The 12,000-nt window shown below is 44.0% G+C and overlaps 1 protein-coding gene across 1 annotated transcript; it reads right to left on the reverse strand.

The window, feature by feature from the left end:
- Nucleotides 1–422: 422 nt before the first annotated feature.
- Nucleotides 423–11,434, reverse strand: pin1 (peptidylprolyl cis/trans isomerase, NIMA-interacting 1). The gene is made up of 4 exons (XM_072490946.1): nt 11,343–11,434; nt 6,933–7,133; nt 3,428–3,538; nt 423–1,576 (listed from the first exon to the last, which is right to left on the reverse strand). The coding sequence occupies exons 1-4, from the start codon at nt 11,416–11,418 to the stop codon at nt 1,467–1,469; spliced, it is 498 nt and encodes a 165-aa protein (XP_072347047.1). The 5' UTR covers nt 11,419–11,434; the 3' UTR covers nt 423–1,466.
- Between the last annotated feature and the right edge of the window lie 566 nt (nt 11,435–12,000).

Raw genomic sequence — 12,000 nt, forward strand, 5'->3', positions numbered from 1 at the left:
AGGTGATGAGAGGCATGGATAGAGTGGATAGCCAGAGACTTTTCGTCAGGGAGGAAATGGCTGTCACGAGGGTACAGAATTTTAAGGTGATTGGAGGAAGGTATAGGGGAGATGTCAGAGGTAGGTTCTTTACACAGAGAGTGGTGGGTGCGTGGAATGCACTGCCAGCAGAGGTGGTGGAGTCAGAGTCATTAGGGACATTTAAGCGACTCTTAGACAGGCACATGGACAGCAGTAAATTGAAGGGGTGTAGGTTAGGTTGATCTTAGATTAGGATAAGTGGTCGGCACAACATCGTGGGCTGAAGGGCCTGTACTGTGCTGTACTGTTCTGTGTAACCTTAGAGTGTGGGAGGAAACCAGAGCACCCGGAGGAAACCCACGCCGAACGGCTGCTCCAAACAAACTACAAACTCCAAGACATGTTGTGGAGAATCTCTTTAATATTTTGACGACTTAAAGCCAGACAAATAATAACCGTACAATTTCCCTCAACCTCCGTGCCTTTTGTTTTTGCAGCTGAGTGCAGCTTCGGTGCACTTTGAACTGTTGGAAAAAGAAAAAAGACCACACAAGTGCACGCCAGTTGGAAAAATCCTTGAGCAAACATAAAAGAACAAAGTCATTCGGCATTTTCTCTCTTGCCAGTAGCTCTGACCTTGACAATTGTGTTCAAGGGTGCGTTTCCAACAGCACACCGTGGAAGAGTCAGCGGGGAAAAATGCATTTACATACAGAGCTGCTGTCAAAGAAAAGCCACTAGAAATGGTCCCAAGAACCATAGCATTGCCATGAATCAAAGAGTTCAGCAGCCAAGGATTAGGGTGATCTAAAACATTCCCTGCATGCGGAGGGCTTATGCATTTTTTTTCTGAAGGAGGTGGGGGACACTGCTGTTAACTACGAACCAATTTGTTTAATGAACACCATTACCACCGGAAGAGATTAAACAGTTACGCGACCAATAGGCTTATGTATTAGCGTAATCCGATAACAGTTCAAGCAATGCTGAATGAAGATTTGAATGATAATCTCTCCCACAATTTCTCTGCGCTGGGAAAATAAACATTAACTTTGTCGCGATTAAGCCTGCGTTACTCCAATAACATTCAAACAGTCTCTCTTAACACAACGCATAGCAGAAGCGCTGCAACGGTGTAAAAGCAATGCAGCTCAGCCAGGCACTAACCCTGCACGTCACCCTACGCACTGAACTAACAATTTGGGCTGCCGCAGAGAGAGAGAGAGAGAGCATTATCTCAAACGTTCGGCTTTTAGAATTATTAAGATTGGTTCTTTCCCTTTGTCTAGAGTGCCTGCAAGCGCGTTGGACAATGGCTGAAACAGAATTATTACATACTGGGGAGGACAAGGTATTTATTAGGATGTGAAGTGGGTGGTTTCCATGAGGGTCCTCAGTAGCGGCTGGGTTGCTCACTTTGCAAAGACAAACCAACGGGAGGCACTCTAAGCAGTACGGAGGATGATATGAATACCAGAATCCGTAAACACTGGGTTACTCATCTCTCCAGTTTTCAGCGAGTAAGTGGCTTCTTCAAATGGCCTCTGCATCTGGCCTGGAACATAAAGCAAAGAAGATAAATATAAATGCACGACAGAAAGTATAACTGCCGTTTCTATTCTACTCCAGCACTCAGGCTCTTTTCTGTTGGGAAAAAAAGAACCAACACTGGATTGGATTGGATTTGTTTATTGTCACGTGTACCGAGGTACATACTCAGCAAGGTCAAAGGTCTACACGAACGTCCTTAACGGGTTGAAAAACACCTTGCCATCTCTCAAATGCAGACAATATAAACAACAGATGCTTGCACAAGAGGTCAGAAATAAAGGGGCACAGGCATCTGGGACGGCTCTGGGGCTGAGAGAGATTAGAGAGATTGCAGGTGGGGTTGGGCGGTTGCTGAACCAGGACCCTCACAGGTACGAAAGCACAAGGATGATGTGTGAATGAGACCTTGTGTGAATAAGGACATGGGCAGGGTTTTGGACAACAGGTTTAGGCAGTGTAGAATGTGGGAGGCGAGATGAATGTTGGAACAGTCAGGTCTGAAGGCAGCAAGCGCACGGATGTGGGTCTCAGCAGCTGATGAGCTGGGTTGGGGGCAGGGTGGAAAGGGGGCGGGGGGGGAAGAGCGGGTAAGAAGATGTCATAGAGTTAGGAATAGGCAGTGCCTAAGTGCTGGATATGTGGTGGAGGCTTATCTCATGGTCACTGAGGTAGTGGTCGGCCGGCTGAAACTCGGTTGTCAGGAGAGGGATGGGAGTTGAGAGGGATGGGAGTTGACAGCGAGGAAAGGGAGTTGTGATGGGGACCAAACACAATGGCTTTGCGCTTCCTCGTGCAGAATTGGAGGGGATCTTTGCTCTTATCTGTTACTGGATGTCACACAAGGAGTCTGATAATTGAATGGCAGGGAGTAACTGAGGCCGGGGCGGTGGTGACATTACTGGTGAGGAATACCAAGTTTCCACTTATTTCCATGATGATCTATTAGTTATAACCAGGTAGTGTGGGGGTGGGATTCGGAGCACTATAGGAGAGCACAGTGTGTGTGTGTGTGTTGGGGGGGGGGGAAGAGAGAGAGAGAGAGAGAGGAGAAGAGAAGAGCTGGTGAAGGAGGAGGAGGAGGAAGCCAAGTTAATTGTGCCATCTCCAAAAAGCACCACTGGGGCCAAAGCCAAACCAAAACTAACCCATGGGTAAGAATTATTATGCATTCATTTACCATTCTGGGGACCTGGGGCGTGCAAACAGGCATCGCAATTTTGCCTGCGTAACAAACAGCTACAGCACCACAAAATGAAATAAATCCATTGGGCGCAAGTGTTCTGAGGTATCCCAAGGATGTGGAAAGCACAAGTCTGTTGTGTCCTTTACTTTAGCGATGTACTGGATTGTGCCAGTGGAAACTGCTGCTAGAATCCAGCCCTTAACAAGAGGGAAGAAAACTGGCATGGATAAAGTAGTCATCCAATACAGCTGGAATAAATAACCCATTTATTCCACACGTCACTTTAATCAAGACCACAGAAGCTAGCCACACAGATTTTCTTTTATTTTTACTGCTGCTTACTTATTAAGAAAAGACAGCAGGCAGTTTAATATAAATTCAGTGATACATAATATAATCACCATGTGTCATATTACTAGTACTGGAAGCCACAAGGGGTTCTGACTATTCAAAACAGGAGGCCGATGGCTGCTAACCACACACAATCAAACTTGGGAAAGAAAACCCTATTGGCTGTGATTAAATTAAGAATATGGTGTTACTGGGATATTACTGTAGTCACAACGGCAGAATGCAAAGCAATTAACCGTCGGGCGCCTGTTCAATATTATACTTCAGAAAAATAATCGCCCAGGCTGGTTAATAATCAGTGATGAATGGGTCACATCTTACCTTTTCCAAAATAGCCCAGGTCGCCCCCTTCTTTTGCAGAGCTGCAGTCACTATATTTGGATGCTAAGTGTTCAAACGTTGCATCGCCAGATTTGATCATTTGGATATACTCTGAACAAAGATACAGGTTAACAGGACAGGCTCACAAAATGGCTCCATTTTCCCTTTCACATTCAGACCGCACAAGATGCCTCCGCACCAAGTTAACAGAGCATGAAGACAAAATTTTTCGATAAAATAAAAATCGCCTCTCCTCCTCCGCCCCTGACAAAAGCCAGCGGCCAGTTAAATAAAATTGGAGCTATTACGGCAAGGGCAAGATTAAATTTCAACCCAAACTTTTGTTCCAAAGTGTCACGTGGCCGCATCAAAAAAAAAGTTGGAAAAATAGAAACATTAAAACAGGGGGGAGGCACTCAGGATAGGAGTGGACCAGATAACTCGCAAGCAAAGACAGACAAGCAGACTTGGATCATTATTTCACATTGTATCCCCGTCTTTACTCTGTTACTACTGATTTTGTTCTTAAATTGATGCCCATGGTGCAGGACAATAGTAAACTCACAGGCAGGAGTGCTTACATACACCACAGTAAAAAGTCTTACAACACCAGGTTAAAGTCCAACAGGTTTGTTTCAAATCACTAGCTTTCGGAGCGCAGCTCCTTCCTCAGGTGAAGGAGCTGTGCTCCGAAAGCTAGTGATTCGAAATAAACTTGTTGGGACTTTAACCTGGTGTTGTAAGACTTCTTACTGTGCTCACCCCAGTCCACCGCCGGCATCTCCACATCATGACTTACACCACAAGCAAGTTGGGCTGAAGGGCCTGTTTTCATGCTGTAAACCTCTATGACAAGCAATACTGATGCCAGTAATGAGGTAGGAGTAAACCTCGATTTTAAATGTCCCCTTTTTAAAGTGGTCATGTTTAAAGGGCTTTATTTGTGAGGTCTGAGTTTAATTTAAAGTGCAGCACTCCCAATTTCAAAGGGTGTGAGCATTGTACTGACAGCAACACGCAACCAGGCCTAGTGACTGCGTGTGGAGTCTGGCTTGTGATGAGCGCTAGTTTGTCCTTTCTGTACAATCGAGGCACGGTGTCTTTTTGCTGCATTTTCAGATGTGTCCCTCACCCCACCCCTGTACTAAACGGAACTTCATTTTTAAACTGGGTTTTGTTTTGGCGACTGTAACCTGAACTAGTCGAGGAACTCAGCGGACTGTTTTTTTGAAAAGTCTCCACTGTACCTAGCTGACAATACAGATACTGTAAACTTTTGTTTTTCAAATGTCTTTGCTGCTGGTCCAGGACACCCCTGAGGAAGTGATGTGAGCTGCTGCTTTGGAAATAATTCTTTGTTTTGCAATGGTGCTGCTCTGCACCTTACTGTACCTGTTTTTGCAGAACCGGTTGTAAACTCAGTGTTTTAAAGAGGTCTCTGTTAGGATGAAGCCTGCAGGCTAGCAGCAGTGTTGAAGTCACTTACTGGGCTGTACAGTATTTCAGACTGCACGGTGCAGGGTTTCAACCTTTACATTGGTTTTTCCGGGCAAGAAATTGCCCCCCGGGAAGCTAACTCTGTCTTTAACATTGATTCCTGTGGAAAATCATGCTTCACTCAGGAAGTGGCGATTTTCAGGAACACAACTGCTGCTTTAAGTGAGGATTCCCTAAAAGTATCCCATTTTTGGATTGGAGCAAATCATTAATACATATTAACGGTGCTTGGAAGAATTTTGATAATATCATTTTCAACTTTCGAGAGGATACAGTCGGAGTCGGTCATTGTTGTTAGTACAAGTATGCATGGGAAAACTTTAGTGGAGGTACAAATCTCCAAGTGGTTCTTCATTTGATTAACGGGACTCCCGTATTAGGGCAGCACGGTGGCACAGTGGTTAGCACTGGTGCCTCACAGCGCCAGGCACCCGGGTTTAATTCCAGCCTTGCTTGGGTGACTGTGTGTGTGGAGTTTGCACTTTCTCCCCGTGTCTGCATGGGTGTCCTCCGGGTGCTCCGGTTTCCTCCGAGTCACAAAGATGTGCAGGTTAGGTGGATTGGCAACGATAAATTGCCCTTAGTATCCAAAGATGTGGGATAGAGCAAGGGAGTGGGACTGGGTGGAGTGCTCCTTCGGAGGGTAGGTGCAGGCTCGGTGGGCCGAATGACCTCCTTCTGCACTGTAGGGATTCTATGAAGTTCATTAGTTCACACCTTATATTCCCAACACCTATCGCATAATAATGTAATAATGGCATGACATTTCAGTACTTCTAGTCAGAACTAAAGACTATCTTTAGTCATAACTCAAGTCGTAATGTCTCATCTCAATTGCTGCCTGACCTGTGTATTTGCAGGAACTTTGTTGAAGCCCATTTGATGACTTATTTACTCGGGCCTGCACCTAGAGGGAAGGTGGAACTACACAGCTTAGTGCTAGAATAGAGAGAGAGAAGGTGGCCGATCTGTTTGCTGCAGCTCTTCCAAATTGCATGGAGATAACAACGTGGCTTATGAACCACACACTCGACTTTCACAAGCATATTAAAAAAATATAGTTTAATCTCCAAATAAGTCATCATATGCCCCAGGCTTCAACAAAGTTTCTGCAAACACATAGGGCAGGCAGAAACTGAGATGAGATATTATGACTGAGAGTTGTGACTTTAGTTCGGACTAGAAATACAGAAATATTCCTTATCGCTCCTCTCTCTATTTGAGCACTAAGCTGTGTATCCCCATCTGGTCTCTAGGTGCATGGCTCAAATAAACTGGTGGGTAAAAAAATATACCCAGAATGGGTTTATGCTGGGACAAAAACATTATTAAATCTGCACAACAGGAAGAAACCTCTTGCAACAGGGTGGTGGGGGGGGGGTTAAGCAGATTCCAAGAATTGAACATGGGTGTGAAGAATATCAGAGGATCAATTATCTCCAAGAGCTTGTACACAGCAGCTAGTGCCCAGCTATGCGTACCAGTGGTACATGCTTAGACATGGACTCCCTTGGCCAACCAGCCAGGGTTGGGACATAGGAAGAATGCAAAGTGGAGATTACATATTTAAATTATGACACCCAATTGGTACTAGCATTACCACAAGGGTAATGTTTGCAACTTGCTGCATCAGGCAATGTACTCCCCTCCCGAATTAAACTAAAATCCAAGTTACAAATTAGTTTAATATATAATAACTGTATTATTGTCACAAGTGGTTACATTAATACTGCAATGAAGTTACTGTGAAAAGCCCCTAGTCGCCACATTCTGGCACCTGTTCGGGTACACAGAGGTATATTTCAGAATGTCCAATTCTGAATGTCCGCGGTGGGATTCGAACCCATGTCCCCAGAGCATTAGCCTGGGCCTCTGAATTACTAGCCCGGTGACCACTACAATCCCATTTGGTTAGAAAGCCATAGAAAAATATAGAGCTGCAGACACCGCCCCCCCCCCCCCCCCCCCCCCCCACACACACACACACGTGCGCTCGTCATCAGCTTACCGTTTAACGTCTCTAGTGCCTCCTCTTTGCTGCGTGTGATCTCCTCCTGTCTCCAGGAAGAAGGACGGCGTGATTGGTTGTGCTTCACTAACAGGTGGGAACAGCGAACTTTGTCGGGTTCGACAGAATTGTAATTCCCACCTGCTTTTGGACGCTCCCACTGACTCCGATTAGTTATGTGATTGAAGAAGTAAATACGACCTACAAAAGAGACACCAATAGGTCAGAAACGGCAATACACAAACCAACAGGAGCAACCTCGCACAGTCTCACTCAAATGGCTTTTCTTTCCTCCTCCTCTCCATTCACCTTTTCCCCATTGCTCTGAAATAATAATAATCTTTATTGTCACAAGTAGGCTTACATTAACGCTGCAATGAAGTTACTGTGAAAAGCCCCTAGTCGCCACATTCCGGCACCTGTTCCGTGTACACTGAGGGAGAATTCAGAATGTCCAAATTACCTAACAGCACATCTTTCGAGACTTGTGGGAGGAAACCGGAGCACCCGGAGGAATCCCACGCAGACACGGGCAATCTAACCTGGGACCCTGGCGCTATGAACAGTGCTGCCTTGCTGTCCTAAGGCTAAGGTGACGATCCATGGACACATGGAATTCAGCTTATCCTTCTGTGACACCTTTCACAAACCAATATATCCCATAGTACTTTACAACCAATTAAGCACATTCAAAATGTAGTCACTGTTGTAATGCAAGAAATTAAAAAGTAGGTCTCTATATTGCAAGATCCTCCCACAGTCCAAAGATGTGCAGGTTAGGTGAATTGGCCACTGTTATTTTTAGAAGTTAAGAGTCGAATGGGAGGGCAGACGCAGCCTCATTTTAATATCACATCAAAAAGGCATCACCTCCAACAGTGCAACATTTACTCACCGGAGTGAGTCAGCCTCGATGATACGGCCAAAGCCCCATGATGGAGCTTGAACCCACAAGCTTGCTGCAACAGAGAAGAGAGACCCCCCCCACCAAACGCACATCTTTGGACTGTGGGAGGAAACCCGTGCAGACATGGGGAGAAAGTAAAATCTCCACACAGTCACCCGATGCCAGATTGAGCCCGGGTCCCTGGCGTAATGTTCATAAGCATAAAGTATAAGTTACGTGTAACTGCAGTTGACAATCACAACAGTGCCAGTTTGAACTACAGTGTTTAAGTCACTGCTTTACAATGATTTGGCATCTATTTAATGTCATGTGAGAGTACCTTTAAGAAATGGGTGTTTATAAATGGGCGTGTATATAAATATCTGTTGTGAGAGTACCTTTAAGAAATGGGTGTTTACTACTGCAGTGATGTCAGAGAGTGGGTGGAGCTGGGCTGTCTGTCAGCTTTTTACTTTCGTTTTTGAGCAGGCTGCAGGGTGTGTTTTAGTTTTGTTTCAGTGTTGGAGCTGAAGCCAGACAGAGCAGGTGTACTGTTGATCTCTCTGCCATGAAAAGACTGTCTCTTGATCATTTGGTGAATTCAGAATTATAAATGTTTTCAGTAGTGAATGTAAACCTGATGTGCTTCTGTTAAAAGGTGTTTCTTTTGTCTTCTGGATGTTTTTTGGGAAGTTATTAGGGATTACTTAGTGTTGTATTCTTTGGGGGTTGTATTTGAATTGATGGTTGCTAAGATGTTCACTGTATGTTTCAAAAAGGTTAACTTGAGTTCATAGAATAAACATTGTTTTGCTTTAAAAATTACTTTCCCATTTCTGCTGTAGAGTGGGCCGTGTGCTCCCCATACCACAATCTAAAAGTTGTGGGTCAGGTGAACTCCATGATACACTTTGGGGTTCTCTAAACCCTGGCCCATAACATTAAGCTTTTTTCCCTTGGGGGAGAGCCTTGGAGGTCAGTTGCTGATGGATGTGTGCCCCTCCCCGATCTGAACAGTGCAGCCTCTGTACAGATCAACTGCAAATTTAATCCCGACAAGCAACACATGCGAGGGCAAGACTCCCACTATTGGACCAAAGTTCAAACCCAGAGTATTGCCATTTGAAGTGAGTAAATGAGGGATTCCAGGAGAAATTAGTTTCAGTTCTCAGGGAAGTCTGTGCTACAGTACTGTAATGCATTTTTTTCTCTCCTGTGTTATTTATATTTAACAATTTCCATTTCAGCCCTGAAAATCTGTGAATTAAGTGGCCGGTGGCATTTCTATATGAATCCTCAGTATGGCTCAGGCACTAAGGCTTTACAGAGGTAGACATCTCTATTTGGAAATCTTATATGTCTCTGTGCACTCGTCTGAAAGTAAAGAGATGACTCCAAGATCTGAACCGAATTAAGTTGAGTATTATTCAGTTAGGCTTTGTTTGCCTAAGCTGTTTACATGCGGAAGTTTCTAGTACATCACTGCAGGACGCCAATTGAAGTGAGAGGGCTGTGATTAAATGTGACAACCAGGCTGAACATCAAAAGTATATATATATACACACACACATCTCCAGGCTGGCGCGCCACACTCAGCTCCCCCACTTTGGGTTACCACCGTACAGGCCGGAGCCAAGAGGGACAGACCCCAAGAGACTGGCTTTGCACAAAGCTTTCCATTGCAAACTCTTATTCAGGTGTTTTATTGAGTGGACTACTGATTAGTTAACTGTTTTGGAACAGATGGGGTCAAGTTAAGAAGGGTTGCGTGTTACACTGCCCGGCTGATTTATTCCCGCTTAAACCTTGCAATAAATTTGTAATTAGCCAAGTTCAACAATACAACCTGCCATCACATGGTGCTTTCCCTCAACTTTTGGACTATTTTCAGTGCATATTCCCAATAACATAACGGAGATTCTCTCATCCTGCGGCCGGTGCCCCTAGAAATAAATCAGTCTGGATTGGATCTCGATCCATTGCACCATCTGGTCCTTCCAGGTTACTTCTCAATTCATTGCACAAAGTCAAAATGTGTTAAGAGGGACAAATAGTTTGTATCTCAAATAGTTTTGCAATTTTTATTTACCCATTCATGGGATGCAATTGTCCCAGGCTAGGCCAACATTTGCTGTGCATCCCTAATTGCCCCTGAAGAGGTGGTGTGGATGCGCCCAGTGCTGTTAGGAGAGGGAGTTAGAGGATTTCAGTTTTTAAGCTAGACATACACAATTCCTCCCTTCCAATGAATGGGACATTGCATTTGACTTCCAATTACTCAAATGCACAAAGCAGCAGCCTGGCACCGATGGACAATTCCGGTTAAGAGGCACAAGGCAGTAAAATGTAAAAAAGCTAAGAAAACACAAGGGAACTGAAATTCACACAACAGGGATCTATATACTGATGGGTACAAGGAAATTATTTCACTCTGTTTATTACCTCGCAATCTGCAACAACCCAGGACAGTCTTATAGAGGGCAGATTATCAATATATCAAAGCAGTTCTGCCCAAAGTCATGTACACCAGGAAATGTGCATAAATTTCAACGCCAATATCCAGTCCTCGGCCAGTTATATTACAAAAAAAGCCCATTAATAAACGCCTGAGGGCAATAATACAAAACATATACTTTGCAGTAAGTTACATCGCATCAGCTCAATAATTTGAATTTTTGATACATTCAACACCGGAGCTCAATTCTAGTTTGCAAGTTCCAATTAATGCCATGTTAATAGGATAATCTCGGTGCCACAAAGCTGGTTATATAACCCGATATGCTTGACCTGGGGCCTATTGCTAATAATTGTGGCGATTTCCGTGCACGACTGTGATGAATATAAGGAATGGTCATATTTTATATTTGTTGCAGTAATGTTATTCAAAAAAATGGGTTAAGGTGCATACAGACAGCATGACTGCTAGGGTGGTGATTAAAGTGTTGTAAAAGTGAGGTAATCATTGATTGACAGGTGAAGTATTCTGCTAATAGATCGTGAGAAGCATTTACTTGTTTGCAGATAGCTAACTAATGGAATATTGTTTAGGTTTGAAGGACCCCTGGGGTGTAGTTAATTTACAAGGGGTATTGTGTTTGGTCCTAAACAAATCAAGGGACATCCTGGAAGAAGGGACAAAAGAATGCCAATGTGTTCAGTACAGCTGATGCAGTTAATGGGAGGGACCAGGTCTGTCTGAAACGTCCGTAGGTCCTGAACTCTAATCTGAACATAGGTTTTTCAGTTTGGTTCTGAAGGGTCTCTCTCCAACGATTCTGCAGAGAAAAGCAAGTTAAAGTGGTATTTAATATAGGTTTGCTTAATTGGAATATAGTGGTAGATTTAGGAAGTAAGTTTCTTCGTTCACTTAACTGTTGTAACTGTAAAGCTATTTCTTTGTTGCGAATGTAGTTCATTCCGCGATTAGATTAAACTTATGAGTTCTCTGTGGAAGTAGATTATATGCCCGGAGCTCAAAGAAAGCATCTTCAATGTAAAGAATTAATTATTTTAGATTCTCATACCGTGCAATTTTATTCTACTCCAGGAAGAGTAAATGCCAAAATATTGATCACTCCTGACTTCAACAACTGGAGACATGTCTAAATTGTTGTCCAAGAGGTAGGATGCCAATGAAGAGGCGAACAAGCAAGTGAGCTGCTTACAATTCTCTAGCGGCCATTAGATGTAAAATACAAGGCAATAATGTTAATGTTGCAGGTCAATGATTTCGAACAAAAGATCAGTGACCTAAAGCATTAAGTATTTTCTTTTATGATCACCAGAAAAACAATTATTTCTAGGACTGGAACTGGCATTCAGCAAAATTACAAATAACATTCGCATTCTTTTAATGTAAAATGTACATCACAGAGCAGCCTCACTAACTAAACTTGGCACCTTCAGTCCTGAGCTATAGAACTTTTCATAGAATTTACAGTGCAGAAGGAGGCCATTCGGCCCATCGAGTCTGCACCGGCTCTTGGAAAGAGCACCCACACCCCCATCCTACCCCCATAACCCAGTAACCCCACCCAACACTAAGGGCAATTTTGGACACTAAGGGCAATTTAGCACGGCCAATCCACCTAACCTGCACATCTTTGGACTGTGGGAGGAAACCGGAGCACCCGGAGGAAACCCACGCACACACGGGGAGAACGTGCAGACAGTGACCCAAGC

The sequence above is a fragment of the Scyliorhinus torazame genome, chromosome 27 (assembly GCF_047496885.1).
Source record: "Scyliorhinus torazame isolate Kashiwa2021f chromosome 27, sScyTor2.1, whole genome shotgun sequence".
Lineage (NCBI taxonomy): Eukaryota > Metazoa > Chordata > Chondrichthyes > Carcharhiniformes > Scyliorhinidae > Scyliorhinus > Scyliorhinus torazame.